Raw genomic sequence first — 14732 nt, 5'->3', positions numbered from 1 at the left:
TTTCATCCGCGCTGTGCGGCGGGCTTTCCCTCCGAAATTCCCCCTCCCCCTTCCTCTTCCCATCGTTCGACCTCTCCGCGAACCGCGAAAAACGAGACGATCGTTTGCCAACCGATCGCTTCTTAATCCGGAAACCAGCGACGGAAATGCTTCGCCAATTTCATCGACGTTCCCATTAACATTAGTCTATTACCACTGAGCCATATATAGTACGCACGGAATCAAACTCGACGGCAGCGTTTCTTGACTAAAATCGTTAATACCGGATTTTTTTAACGAATCGTGAATATCACGAAACGCTTGAGTAAGCCGGCGTGTCGTTCGAACAAACACGTCGAAAGATCCAAGTTGTTTCACAAGGGAAATCCTCGACGTTGCAACTTCTTGCATTAATCGTTTGTAGCAAAGAATGTAAAAAAAAAAAAAAAAAATGTAGCCTTTCGGTCTTCCAGCAGGACAAATGCTGCCATCCGAAAAAATCACGTCTCGAAAAGCGCGATGATCTCCTTCCTTTTCCCGATCAATTAATCTAATAACTTTTCGTATACGAAATTTACTTCGTGAAACGTTGAACAGAATATTATTCGGGTACTTTTTAAGTTAAGTTTAACGACGCTAATGTTCCGCGTCAGCCGGTCGGAAGGATTAACTGCTCGGCTTTATATTCATTTAACTTATTCTTATATTAGGGTAATGAAACATTTACGCGTAAGTTAGAACAAGCGATGATAGTCTTTTTTCCCTTCAGAGCGATTATCGGACGGGTTCCCTCAGCTTTTTCGTCGTAATCATTCTCGACCTTATACCGGTCATCCTCGTCGTTATCGACATCGTCGTTTGGAACTTTCATCGTTATCAGAGATACGACCACGTCCGTCAAAATCGCGTTCCTGTTGTTCATTCTCATTTCGCCTGTATTCGAAACAATTCGAATGCCCAAGCTCCGTTTCTGTCACGATCATTGTAACGTTACAGAACAAACGGAATTACGTGTACGCCTCTACTACTCTGTATTTCCCACCAATTACAAATTGTTTAACTTTTCCCTCCGTATAGTATCCTATTCCACCGTTATTTGTTACAATTTCTTTAACTCGCGTAGCGTGCAAACGAACGGCATTTCGCGAATATTAATCGGCTGAAACTGTACACGCCCGCAACAAGTTGTACTTGGTTACTGTGACGTAAGAATAAGTTAAACGAATCCAAGTGCAAGGCGTTAATCCCGGACGGCTGACACGGGACATTAGCATCGTTAAAAGACTCGAAAGATAACTAAACAAAAATTTGTTAACATTCCACGAAGTAAACTTCATATACGAGTCGTATTTAGTTACAAACAGTTGGATCGTTCGGCGAGGAAAAGGAAAGAGATCACCGCCGCGCTTCCCAGTGGCTCGTGACGCGACGACATTCGCTGCTTCGGGTGGCCGGCAGATCGCATTTGTCCCGCTGCAAAACCACAAAAAGGCTATGTTTTTCTCGCGTCCTGTGCTACAATCGATTAATATAAGAAGCTTCAACGTTAACGATTTCAGACAAACTACTTGACTTTTTTCGCGCGTTTGTTCGACTGGAAGACGCATTTTCATCCCGCGACATCCATAATTCATTAAGAAAATTTCAACATTAATAATTTTAATCTCATCATTTGCTAATTGCATATATTTTACAAAACACCGCTTTACGAAGTTAATGAAACGAGTCAATGAAATCTGTCGCTAGTTGCCGCACTGCTCCTACCGCAACAACGGGAACGCGGCACGTTCCTACGATAGTTTCGACTCGGAGTTTCCACCGAGTTGAAGCGGACTCGAAAGAACCGAGCACCAACCCAACGATGCGCGATCCGATTTTTTTTAAACCTAACTTCTCGCTAATCTCGTCGAGCCTGTAACGTGACCCGTTTCAACGATCCGTCCAATTCGCGACAAACGCGAGGCTCGTCGTAAACGCTGGTTTACTGGCATGTGGCGAGCAATTACTACGATCCAGATAAGAAGCATCTTTCAGGAAACGCTCGGTCCGAGGAATCGCGATTTTGTTGGCTCGAAATTACGACGTCGATCGCAAAATGAACGGGCTTTCGCGAAGTTCGGTGGCGTGAAACAGGCGACGCGTTTACGTTCTTTTTACGATCTCGAATGATTCAAAAGCGAAACGATTCGCTAGAATCTCTCGGTTACGTAAAGGAAGTGACTCGATCGAAACGAGCTCGAACTCCGGCCAACAAAAATCAACGTTATCATCGTGACGCGTGAAAAGCATACGTTATATTCCGGCGTTTATGTTTCACGGTCTGGAGTGACGCGGCGATCAGCGCCGTCATCGACGGCAAGTCAGAAAACCAAGGACGTTTAGAACGTTGTTGAGCGTGCGCTACGAAATTTATATCGCAGGAATAAAGATTGGTCCGCGTTCGAGTCGTTCGCTTCTCATTATCTCTGCGATTACCACGACACTGACGAATTGATTTACCTGTTTTCGACCACGTTTTCCTGCCTCTTTCGCCGGACTCGTCCGATTCATCGGTTTTTGTGGATCGCTATTGTCATTACCGTTAGATATCTAGCATTACCCATTGCTTAACCAGTGTATCTCTATATGGCAAATCTCGCGTCGTTGTCCATTTCCTGCGATTTTTCTTCGAGCTTATAATAATATCGACGTTGACCGGGACGAAAGTGGCGTTTCTAGGGTAGAGAACGTTAGACGGTATCGTAATTGTCGTTCGCTACAGATGGAAACGCGTCTTCCCGATGCGTTTCGAATCGGCGCGATCGCGTCGCGTCGTTCTCCATTGCTCGAAGAGAATCGTTCGTCATCTTTTCCCCGACCGACCGATCCAACTTTGTCCGATATCACGTGCTTCTCTCGTGTCGTCGAGCGACCGATCAGACCGTCTCGAATCCTCGGTCGACGACAGTTCACGATTCGTCGAGTCGAACAAACTGGAACGTCCATCGATCGTGGTCGATTTTAAGAAAGGTAGGTTTTTAATCCAGGTATATCGGATTCTTGATCTCTAGCGGACCACTGATATATAGGCAAGTTTAACGGGCGTTGGTCGGTTAGCGAAATCCGAGATGTAACGGACGCGACGGACAAGGGTGGAACGCGAGTGTCGTAGATCGTGCGATCGCGGAAGAAAGAGCGGAAAGGGTGCGACGATCGCAGAGGTAGCCTCAGAGGTCGAACCGCGAACGACTATTGCGCAATAACCAAAGACGAAGAACCTTGTTCGAGACGCGGTACCGCGAATGGGAGGTTCCCGAGCCGCTGTAATCGGCAGATTAATGTCCGTTCCTCCAACTTAATCTCGGGAAATCCACAGGACGGATTCGTCCGAGGCAGCGAATCGTGCGAACCGTTCGAACATCGTCCGTTGTCGAAATCGCCACGGAACACCACGGTCGATCGATTTACGCGTATCCGAACAAAGGAGAAACGTTCCGGCAGAGTTGGGCGAGTGACCGTGCAGCACGACGATCGTTTTCGAAACCGTAGGAGCGGCGAATAGCGGAGGAGAGACGACGATCCGTCGTCGATCTTTCGATCGTTTCGATCGATCGCGTTCAGAGACAGACGCGACAAATTGACGATAATTCACGACCGTTTGACATCGGTTGACATCAAAATCAATTCGTCGTAATAAAGCGATCGCCGACAATCACCGCGATTACGCCAATGAACGTCTAATGCGGAAGGCATTGCGTCGTGGCGTATCTCGGTCCATCGATGTTTCTATGAATCTCAATAAACAGCGCGGCGGTCGATGGTCGGGGCCAATCGCGTGGCCGTTAAATCGTCGCGCGATCGTCCCTCGATGCGTCGATGTGTCGTTAATCGGCCGAATGGAATCGAGAGGAGACGAACAGTCGACGAAAACTTGAGACGAAAAACGAGCTCGAACGTTCGTCGCGCTAACGGAACTCGCAATTAAACGTCGAAACACGTCGCGCTACGCTGCGTAAGGTTCGAAGGCAATCCCGTTCTACCAAAGATTTACGAAAGCTAGAAGCATGTAAAGTGAAAGCAGCGGCGGATCGCTAACGGTGCTCGTTGATATTACGATTGCTGCGCGATTTACGATTGCCGCTGGTAACGGTGCAGGTACACTCGCCAGCGTTCGCGCGAATCAAACGCGAATCGAGCGCGACCTTGCGACCATCCGAGTCCCGGGCAGGATCGTTCCGTCCGAGTTGTGATCGAGCGAAACGATCGCCGGACACTGTAATTAAACAGCGTGCGGTTGGCTCGTTACCGATGTACCGGATGCGAGTTACGAGTTTGAGAGGCCCATGGCAAGGCCGCGGCTGTTCGCGATCGCGAGGCGGAAGAACCTTTGCAGGCGAATCGAGAGCGATTTAGCTTGCGCCGTTCGATCCGATCGACTTTGTAACAGTTGGTTCGGCATAATGGGAACAAAGGAGGACGCGCGGGCCGTAGCATCGCGAAACAGCAAGAAAATCGCGAAAGGTTGGCCGCGAAATCGACGCCACGGGGAAAATCAGAGGGTGGTAGTGGGTAATTAAGATTACCGCGAATAGAAATTATCGCCGGATTAAGCGCGTTATCGCGCCCCCGCTAACAGCGACCGGCACCGACCGAGTGCCTCGGCCTAACAATGGTAAATATCGTTAGCGCGACTGTAATTGGAACACCAGGCAGGGAGAGGACTCGCCGCTGTAACTCGACCGTTCAATTAACAGACGGACTCTTAACCCGCTCGAATCCTACGTTTCCACGCGTCGAATCTTCGCGCAGCTCGAGCCGGCACAAATTGTTGGAAATTAACGAGCGCGAACAGCCAAAGGGCAGGAGAAAGGGGATAGCTACCAGATGCGCGACAGCTAATCCCCCGAGCATTATTTTTAGTAGCGTTTTAAACGCTAAACGCGTCATCGGGCCCTCCTTTCGCGGCAACCAAGCGACCAACACCGATCGCGCATGCCGAGCCAATTAACGAACCAGTCTCCGAGTCCGATTCGACCGTCGACGTGTGCGCGCCCTGCTTCCATCTCGTCTGGGCGCGATCGCCGAGGGATTGTCGTCGTTGTTGTTAACGTCAACGTGCACGGCATTACGATATCCCGGAAGGCGAGAGCTCGTTCGGCTCTTTAACCTCGCAATCGGTAGCCAATACGATATTCGATATTCGTGCCGAAGATCGGACAAACGTCTATAACGTTGACGATTTACACCTGTCGCCGATAACTTTCCAACGATCCGATCGTTCGCAAAGGCTCGACGTCGACGAAGAAGGCAAGAAGCCGCCGTGCCACCGGCGGTGGAGCGACGTCGCGTGACTGCGCTTTTCGTACTCGTCGCACGCGAAACACGCGACCTTCGGCGTTGCTAGCGATCGGCTTCGGTCGTTGTCTCTTCGCGTCGATCCGTCGTATCGATCGTTGGACGATCGGCGTCGATGGGGCTGTTTCGATACGAGGAAACGATCTCGTGAAGATTATTTCCAAACTGGTTCTCGGTCATTCTCGGAACGATATTTTCCGAGAGACAGGCATCGCGTCACCGTAAAGAGACTCGTAAACGCGTCATCGTGACTAATTTTTTCCTCGGTTTACGATGTAAATACGTTAGACTGGAACAGCTCCGATGTTACGTTGGCGGCGAGCGGACGAGATGCGGCGCGACGTGGCAGTACTCGCGTTCCTAGAATACGAAAGCGCAAACTTTTATCCGTAGGAGCGAGAGAGACAAATGAATCGAGGGACGCGAATTTTAACGAGAGTTTGGTAGTCGCATCGACGCGATCTCGCAAATTTATCCTCGGTTCGTCCGTTTCCGCGTCCACGTTTACACGTATTTACACGTACGCCTTTCTCAGGCTCCGTGAACTTTGGCGCGATTCGTCGATCCTAAAACCCAACGAGGCGTGATAGTTTCGGTAGCTGGTAAAAGGGGTACCTAAGCTCGCACCCTAATCATCCTCACAGCCCTCGTAACTCGCAACCAGGTGCCACGCACTTGTTCCCCGAGTGCGTTCGGGAAAGAGAGACGTCCATCTTCGCGAATTTTCGACTCGTAGGAACGCGTTGAGTCACTCGCACGAATAGAAATTACCCCGATAGATAATAGGCAGAAATAGGGGCGAACGAGGGAAATGCGACGCGATCCGACGAGACGAGACGAGATGGTCGGTCCGAGCTAAGCCCGTGGGGAGGAAGCGTAACTTCTGATTTCCGAGACAGTGCCATATATTTCGATTAACCCTCGTCCATCCGTTCGGTCGAATCGATCGCGATATTTCTCTTCGGCGGACCTTTTTACAAGAGAACAAGACCGACGCGGTCGAAAACCGACGGTCGTCCGAATAAACGGATCGCGCGACGAACGTCGTAAGCGAAGAGAAAACGGGAACCATCCCGCAACGAATCGTCGAAATACCGAGAAAGAACGAAACGAACCTTCTGCCTATGCCTCCTGTTTCTTCTCTCCCGTCGCAAGCTCTCGTACGTTCTTCTCTCTCTCTCTCCCCCCCTCCCCTCTCAGTCTTCTTCTCGTACTCCCTTGCGAGCCGAGGTCGGTTCCTCCTGCCGCGTTTCCTCAGCCCTATTACATCGTTATTAGGCTCGTAACATGCGCGTAAGCGTGTCCAGTGTCCAGGGAACACCCTACCGAGTTATTAATGGCGAGTCTTTGTTTTTTCGTAGTCGGTGGCTCGGGACACGGAACGGGCTGCGGGCCGCGCTCCACGACGCGAACCAACCACCCGCACGGACGCGATGGAAAAAGCGGAACGAAAGGCGAAGGACGAAAGACGGTGGCGGGCGTGGCGCGCGACGACTTACCTTCGCAGGTGAACTGGCCGTAGTGTTTGCCGCTGCTCTTGTCCCCGCAGACGACGCACTCGATGTTGGGAGATTTGTCGGTTTGCGAGCTGCCGGATTGCGAGCTGTTGGCTTGGCTTCCGGGGGTGGTGCTGGGCGGCAGGGGGTCTCTGGGCGTGAGAACCGCTCCGGCGGGCACGAGACAGGTAATGTCCTCCGGCGTGGCGGATGGCGTCAGGTGAGTCGGGGGCATCGGGGGCGGCGGAGCGATTTGTATGGGGCCTGGGCCCGCGGCGGACGCGGCCGCGGCTGCGGCACCGGCCGCGGCAGCAGCAGCGGCGGCGGCTGCACCGGTCGCGGCCAAGCTGGCCCCGGGGTCCCGCGAGGGCCACGAGGGCGGCGCGGCTACCAACGCCATAGAGGCGGTGGTGCCGCGCGCCGGGAACCCCACCTCCAACGTGGTGGTGAACTCGGGGTGGTGGTGTCCAGCTGACACCCGGCCAGGGAACAACGTCGCTGTCGCGGCCGGGTAAACCACCCCGGCAGTCGCCAGGGCGTCAGCGCCTCCTGTCCCGCCTCGAACCACCCTGCCGGTTTCCTCTTCTTGGCCGCGACCACCGCCGACCACCCCTCGTCGCCGCCGTTTCCTACTCGCTCTCCTCTCTACTGCTGCTACTGCTGCTGTTGCTGCTGTTGCTGCTGCTGCTGCTGCTGCTGTTTCTTCCTCTTCTTCTTCTTCTTCTTCTACTTCTTCTTCTTTCTCTCCTTCTTCTTATTCTCCGCCTTCGCTCCCTTCTCGTTACGTCCCTTCTTCCGCTCTGCTTTCCTCCACCGATTTTCCTCGAACGAGAGTTTGCCGAATGCGCGGGCACCACCTCGACCACGTATCACGGTCCAACAAACAACTCACGACAACGCACTTTTGCTCACTCACACACGCGCACTGGTCAGAGTTTGCTCGAGAAGGTCAGGAATCTGAATCCCGAGCGTGACATCCTCGCTGGTTCACCGTCGCGACTGCGGCGCGATCGTCGTTGGTTCCGACGCGGCGACGGAAACGGCACGGCGACGAACCGTGCGATGCGCGTCGATCGAACGATCACTACCGTCGCGTTGGCCCGATCGACCGCGATTCGATTTCGCAGGATCTCGCGTCACCAGGTCGCGATCACAGCCCGGCGATCGGCGAAATCTCGTGGCGATCCTGCGGACGCTCGCACTTGTCACTGTTTCTGGCGACGTTCGCGGTAGCAACGGTATTCCGGAAGAAGAGAGAAAAACACGCAACTTGGACACCACCGAGCACCGACTCGTTCCGGGTGAGCGGGTCGCGCGTCTCAACGGCGCAGGGTCGAGTCGTGGAGACGAGGATCGGGGATCGGGATCGAGATCGAGATCGCGATCGCGCGCACGCGGTAGATCAGCCGCGTATCCTCGCGTCGTTGTATCCGCGGTATCGTGGTATATCGACGCTGGGTGGATGCGCGGTGGCACGAGCCACCGAGTCACAGGCGGAGAGGGTGTGTGCTCCACGCACGCCACAGGGTGGGTGCTGGATACCCGGAGAGGTGGAGGAAACACGCGGAGAGAACGGAGGCAGAGAGGCCAAAGGATCGCGGTATCGAGCACCGCGGTAGGACGAAGATCGCGAACCGCGCGAACCAGGGTGGGAGGATGAGGCGAAAAAGGAGGAGGCTAAGGTGGAGGTGGCGGTGGCGGTTGCGACGGAGGGCAGCCACGAGGTAACGCGGAACCGCGAGAGTACCACCGCGGTAGAGAGGAACGGAGAACGAGCGTGCTAGCGTGTAAAGGCGTACGATGGAGAGAGAGAGAGAGAGAGAGAGAGAGGGAGTGAAAGAGAGAGAGAGAGAGAGAGAGAGTGAGAGAAAGAGGATAGAACAAGAAGGAGGTAAAGAGAGAAAGAGGAGAAGGAACGCGCTCGCGCGCGCGCAACCCAGTCGATAAGCTGCGCGTGTGCCTGTAGGTCGACGAGTGCGCTCGTGCCGGCACAAGCAGGAGGAGGAGAAGAGAGGTGATACTCGACTACCGCCTCGATACGACTATTCTTGGGGCCGACCAGAGACCGACTGCCGACTAAGACGACCCCTGACACCGACCTGCCCCCCACCAGCGCGAACTCTCTCGCGGGTTTCTCGCGGGTTTCGCCGGTTGCCATGACTACCGAAGGTGGGGTCGAGTCCCGGGCGCGCCCCGATGCGCCTCTCATTGGCTGCGGACTTGCCCTACCCTCGCGCCCTCCGACCGCTCTCCTTCCCTCTTCACCCTGCCGGCGCGTCCTTCCGCGTTCGCTCGCCGCCGAAGAGGCTACGCAACCTCCTCTTCTTCCTCTCCTCCTCTCTCTCTCTCGTCGCTGCTTCCTCGAGGCTCGAACATACCGCGCGCGCGAGCGCCTTCCTTCCTTCTTCTTCCCTTTCACCGACCAGCTCGCTCTCTCTCTCTCTCTCTCTCTCTCCCTCTTTTTCTCTCGCTCTCTCTCTCTTCGCGACCTCGTTCTCGCTTTCTCCCTCGTCCGGCCAACCTCTGGTTCTCCTTCTTCCCTCTAACCGCGCTGTTCGCCGGTCATCGCGCGGTCCCGCGACTCTTTTCTCCGTCAGCCGGTACACCACCGTCGAATCTGCACGCCGATCTCTTCGTACGCGTCGCTGCAAATCGGGCGCCTTCTCCCCCTCGTCCTCGCGATCCCGATCGATGCGTCAGATCCGTTCTAACCGAAATCCAATTCTTGGTCTCTTTACGTATCTATTGGACGATTTCGATCGATTCGCGCGACGTCTTTCTTGTCTCGTCTCGCGATCCCTGGTAACTCGGACTTTGGTAAAAGTCGAAGCTTCTAGCGAAACCTTCGCATTTCGTCTCCGAACGATTTCGACGGGACGAGTTGCTCGAGGTTGAAAAACCAAGTGGAAGACCGGATGGAAGACGATCGGTTGGTTGGTCGGTAAGTGGGGAAACGCGCCAACGTCCTAGAACAAACGGAGCCATCGAGCGTCGCGGTGGCATATAACGCCGAGACGATAAGCGAGCCGTTGGTCGTCTCTCGCCAATTTCCTTCGGTTTCCTTGGATACTTGTTTTACGGACGAGCATGTTGGATAGAACGCGCGGTACGAGCCGACAAACGACGACGACGAAGACGAAGACGACGACGACGACGACGACGACGACGACAACGACGACGAGGACGACGGCGAGGGATGAGAGGTCACGGGACAAGAGGGCGGCGACCAATGGGGACGAGGAGTCAAGTGGGGCGCGAAAAATGGGCCGGCCCGCTTCAATCCACCCCCGAGGCTAGAGGTGAGGGTAAGGGTGACGGCAGAGTAGGGTAGACCGACAGCCTCGAAGACGACCGGGCCTTCGACGCAGGGTCAGTCGGGTCGCGGACCTGCACCTTTGCGATTTCGCGTCTCTGTCTCCTCGTGTTTCCGCCCTTGCCGTTCTTCCGCTTTTTGCCCTCTGCTCCTCCCTGCCTGCCCTTTCGCCTTCTTTCTTTCGCGCATCGTTGCTTTTGGCCTAACACACCTCGGTCATGACTCCTTCTTTCAACCCTTTTCGAACAAAAGTTCGTACGCCGGTTCCGTCCAATACCTTACGTACTTGCCTATCTACGATATTCTCGGATCGATTTAGCGATGCATCTTCGGTCGGGCCCATCGAACGAATAAAACTCGCCTTTATCGTAGGTAAACGACGTCGCATTTTGCAGGCGTCGTTTCAAGGAGGTTCGTCCTCGTCGTTCTTCGGGCCCGCCGAATTTATTTCGTTGCATCTAAATTCTACGACGCCTTCGAATTTACCGCTTCTTTCGACCTCCGAATCGAGAAGAGACCGAAGAGAAAGGGAAAAATCGCGCAGATAGGTCGGCAACTATCCTTCTTCTGCGAGAAACGTGGGCGTTTTCTGGTACCTATCGCGGAAACCGTTCGATTACGCGCGTACATTTCCACGACAGTCGCCGAGAAAAGAAATTCGAAGGCAGACACAGACGACCAGGTGTGCGTACGAGTTAGCCTAATGGTTACGATTCGCCCGTCGGCGAATCTGTATCGCGTATATCGCGAGAAGGATTCGAGGGTGGTAAATCTGGTCGCACGGAGTCGGTCTGCGAGGGGGAGGGGAGAGACGTAGGAACGAACAGCGAGTAACGGGGAACGAGAGTCTCGCGAACAGAGAACAGAGAACAGAGAACAGAGAACGGGGAACGAGAACGTGAACGGGAACGGGAACGGGGAACGGGGTTGGATGGCTGGGTACTGGAAATATAGGGGGCAGAGGAGGAGCGGGAGGGGGCGGGGGTTGGCGCCGCGTACAAGTGCATATCGGTGAAGGGGTGGCCGAACAATGCGCTCGTTCAATGCGCTCTAGATATGATTACCGGAAACCATCCCATAATTACTTTTTGTACGTCGAAAACGTACCGAGCCCCCTCGTTTCGTTTCTTCCCCCTTTTCCCTTCGCCGCTGCTTCTCTCCACCGTTAAAACCACCAGTCTCCTCTCTCCGTTGTTCCTTCTGTTGCCCCCTGTCGGCTCGTCTCCCCTCCTCACGTCGCTGTCCTTAAAACAGTCGGAACGCGCGCGCGGCCTTCTCCGCGTTTCAACCTGACACGCGCGATGCTTTTAAAGTGCCAGCCAACGTTAACGCCGCCGCTCTCCGGATGATTTATCGAAATCGTTGCGTTCAACGCGACGCCGACCGACCACCGTGGCCTCCCTGCTACCCGAATCTCGCCACCAAATTCTCGCGAACGGCGACCTTCTTCGAGAGTTGCGATCCAAACGCCGGACGAAATGCCGCTCGAATCGACATTCATTTCGAATCGTAGACGACGGACGACGGAGGTAGTCGCTTTTAACGAAGCGAATCTACTTCCGAGTCTCCGTCTACGTTTTTGGGGATTCCAAGGTAACGGCGCGACCGCCTGGTTTTCGTCGTTTCGTCGCGAGTTTCGCGTTTCGCGGTAAACGACGAACAAGGCGATGGTAGGAACGGTCGAGGAGCAAGCAGCTCGCGAAACTAGCGATTGGCCGTCGTTGCCGCTAGCCGAGCTGCGGGTCTCGGTCGCGGCGGGGGCGAACTAGCGGCAGTTTGAAAATCGGATTAAAAAACACGGGAGCGAGGGCTCGGGTACGATTACGAGGTAACGGGAATGGGAAGGCGAGAACGCGACAAAGGGGAGAATCCCTGTTCGCTCGGAGCGGTGGTTATGGTCGCGGTCGCGCCGCTCGAGCCGGCTGCATTATGAGTGTGTTCATATTTCCTGCGTTGCCTCCTTCCTTCCCTTATCTGTCTTCCCTACCCTCCCCGAGCCCTTTTGTTCGCACTCTTTCGACTGTTAATGCCGCGAAATTAACTCCGGCAGGAGCGAGTTTAAGAACCGCTACAAGGTATATACGCGCACCCGTTTCCGTCCAAAGAGCGCCCGAAGGCGATCTTCATTGTCCCGTCGGCGTATTATTTTAACATTATCTGTTAGTCGACTGCCGCTTAATTAATTTATTTATGAGCCGACGCGAACCAACCAGCCAGCCAAGGAACTCGGCACAACGAGCGGCAGAGCAATTCGTCCGGGAGAAACGAAGAATGCCGAGAGGAGGGTGGTCGAGGGTGTGCAACTGCCAGAGAAAACCGGAGAAAGAATAGAATCGTCCCGCTAGGAGATTCGTCTCCAGAGGTTCAACGATTCAACCCCTTGGTGGTCGAGTCGAGTCGAGTCGCGCGGAGTCGAGTCGAGTCGAGTCGAGTCGAGTCGAGTCGACTCGGGTTGCTCGCGAGCTGCTTCTTTCTCGACCAAAGGACAGGGCTCTAATAACGCTTCCTCCTTTATTGCCTCTTCGCTTTATCGTCGTCGTCGTAGTCGTCGTCGTCGTCGTCGTCGTCGTCGTCGTCGTTGTCGTCGTTGTCCTCGTTGTCGGAGAAGAAGGGGGGAAACACCTCGCAAAGGGTGACACAGACCGAGAGGGTACGTTTTCTCACAGCGCGATCTCGATTACGCGTAATACGCGAAGCAACGTAAAAGACGGGTTAAAGTCGGACGGAAGGAAGGCAGGAAACGAGAAAGACGAACGTTTCGGGGATCTTGGGAAATCGGAAATTCCGATTACGAGCGTAAGCGTGTACTGACGTACTTTTGGAAACGCGTCGTTTCGCTCGCACCGGTCGCACGATGAGACCGAGGTAGATGGGTAGCCAGGATGGCGAGATTCTTTGGAAAAGCGCGAAAATTATCGTGGAAAATCGGCCGATCGTTTCTATCGGAGATCGAGCGATATATCAAGCGATTCCCCCGAAGGGAGAAACCCCTCCGGAAAGGGAGTGAAGCATTTGCATAGGGGAAAGAGCGAAGCATCGCTTTGCAACTCGACCGGACACGCTGGTCAGTTGGCTGGTTCGGGATCACCTGTCCCACGATTATCCGGGGTCAAGATTGAGAGAGGGACTACCCCGGGAACGGCCCCCTGGCACCGATGTCTTCCGGACGTTCGAGTTTACGATAAATTAATGGTTTTTCGAGGGTCGACCTTCTTCGTAGCCGGTCTCACGCGAAAATTCAAATCGCCAACTGTCCTTTAATTATTTATGGTCGATCTCTCTTTTGTCGATCGCTCTCTTTCGCACGCGTTATTCGTCGCTCGGTCGATCGTCGAGTAAACTCGTTGCCAAGCCTGTAACCGATAACGAAGGAGTTGACGAAGGAGAAAGAGAACTCGCGCGACACGGTGAATTTTGAAAGTGGACGCGATTCGACGATCCTTTGAACGGACGGCGTGCAACGTCGAATCGAAAGAACGACAAAATTCGTAGACCGTTGGATCGTTTGCAATTCACCAACGCAGAGAATGTTTGAAATCGGTCGGCGACGATCATCCATTAAGCAGGCGGCAGTCTATTCTATTTTACCCGTAACCGTCGTATCGAGCCCGAGACGAACAATGTCCGTAGGATCGTTAACGATTGAAAGTCAGGCTGCGAGTTTCGTAATCCCGTCGGAAGAAGCAGAAGCAGAAGCGATACGCCGAACGTAACGCAGGTGGGACGCTAATGGTCTCGTGTCAAACATCGACTGACCGTTTAAAGGCTCGCCAAACTTTTCTGTCGTTTCATTAATCTCCCGTGAAATTTTCTCGTGTGTAAACAGCTTTATTGACAGCTTGCTCGATTTTCGGATCGTGCGAGCTCACCGAGTCGCAAAATTTCACGGAAAACTCGCTTTCGCGTATCGATCGACGACCGTGTCAGTCGCAGATGCCGTCTACCCGACCGGCTCGCCTACTCTCCCTTGTTCCTTCCGATTTCCTCTTTTCGCGGGTTTCATCGCCGAACCTTCTTTCTTTTGCCGATCCGAGCAACAGCGAGGCGAAACGCCTTGCAGATTACGCGGTACGGCACGACTTTCGTCACGGCGCTTTTATCTAATCTCGACGCGTGTTTTTGCGGAAGAAAGGACATTCGAGGAGAGGGAGGCAGCGCTCTTCACCTTCGCGAGTAGACCTGGCAAATTGGAAAATGCCGATTTAGCCGATCGATCGTACGTTTGACCGAGTCGCTTGTTTTTTTCCAACAGACCGATAGCGACGGTCGAAACTCGATTCTTTTGAAAGAAGCCGACTAGCAGGGAGGACGCGTTCCATCCCGCAATGGCATCGAACCATACAAAAGGAAACGAGCACCGTTTTCCCCTCGATCGCGCGTGCACACGCGCGTCAACCGCGTTACCCGCCTGACATATGGCCGATACCGATTGTTGGCGTTTTTACTCTCTCCACCGACGACATCGTTGTCGTGAATTCGTCTCTATGACGACCGTATTAACGCGCCGTGATTCGTATCCATTTTCAATCCGTGCTTTCTAGCCGGCGCGACGCGATGGGAATTCGAACGAAGCGGACCGCCACTGCAAACGGAATAAGAATTCGAAATAC

At 53.9% G+C, this 14732-nt stretch overlaps 1 protein-coding gene across 2 annotated transcripts in view; it reads right to left on the bottom strand.

Moving 5' to 3' along the window:
* Positions 1–8894, bottom strand: part of Svp (COUP transcription factor 2) — a 57480-nt gene extending 48586 nt beyond the window's left edge. The window contains exon 1 of one of the 2 annotated variants that reach the window (XM_071999754.1): positions 6813–8894. In XM_071999754.1, the coding sequence (XP_071855855.1) occupies positions 6813–7209 (397 nt within the window). In that variant the 5' untranslated portion in view covers positions 7210–8894. The remainder of the gene's footprint in view (positions 1–6812) is intronic. The other variant, XM_071999745.1, reaches the window with a different exon arrangement.
* Positions 8895–14732: the final 5838 nt, after the last annotated feature.

This window comes from Bombus fervidus, chromosome 1 (assembly GCF_041682495.2).
Source record: "Bombus fervidus isolate BK054 chromosome 1, iyBomFerv1, whole genome shotgun sequence".
NCBI lineage: Eukaryota > Metazoa > Arthropoda > Insecta > Hymenoptera > Apidae > Bombus > Bombus fervidus.
The sequence above is the reverse complement of the archived record's forward strand: the minus strand, read 5'-3'. Positions and strand labels throughout refer to the sequence as shown.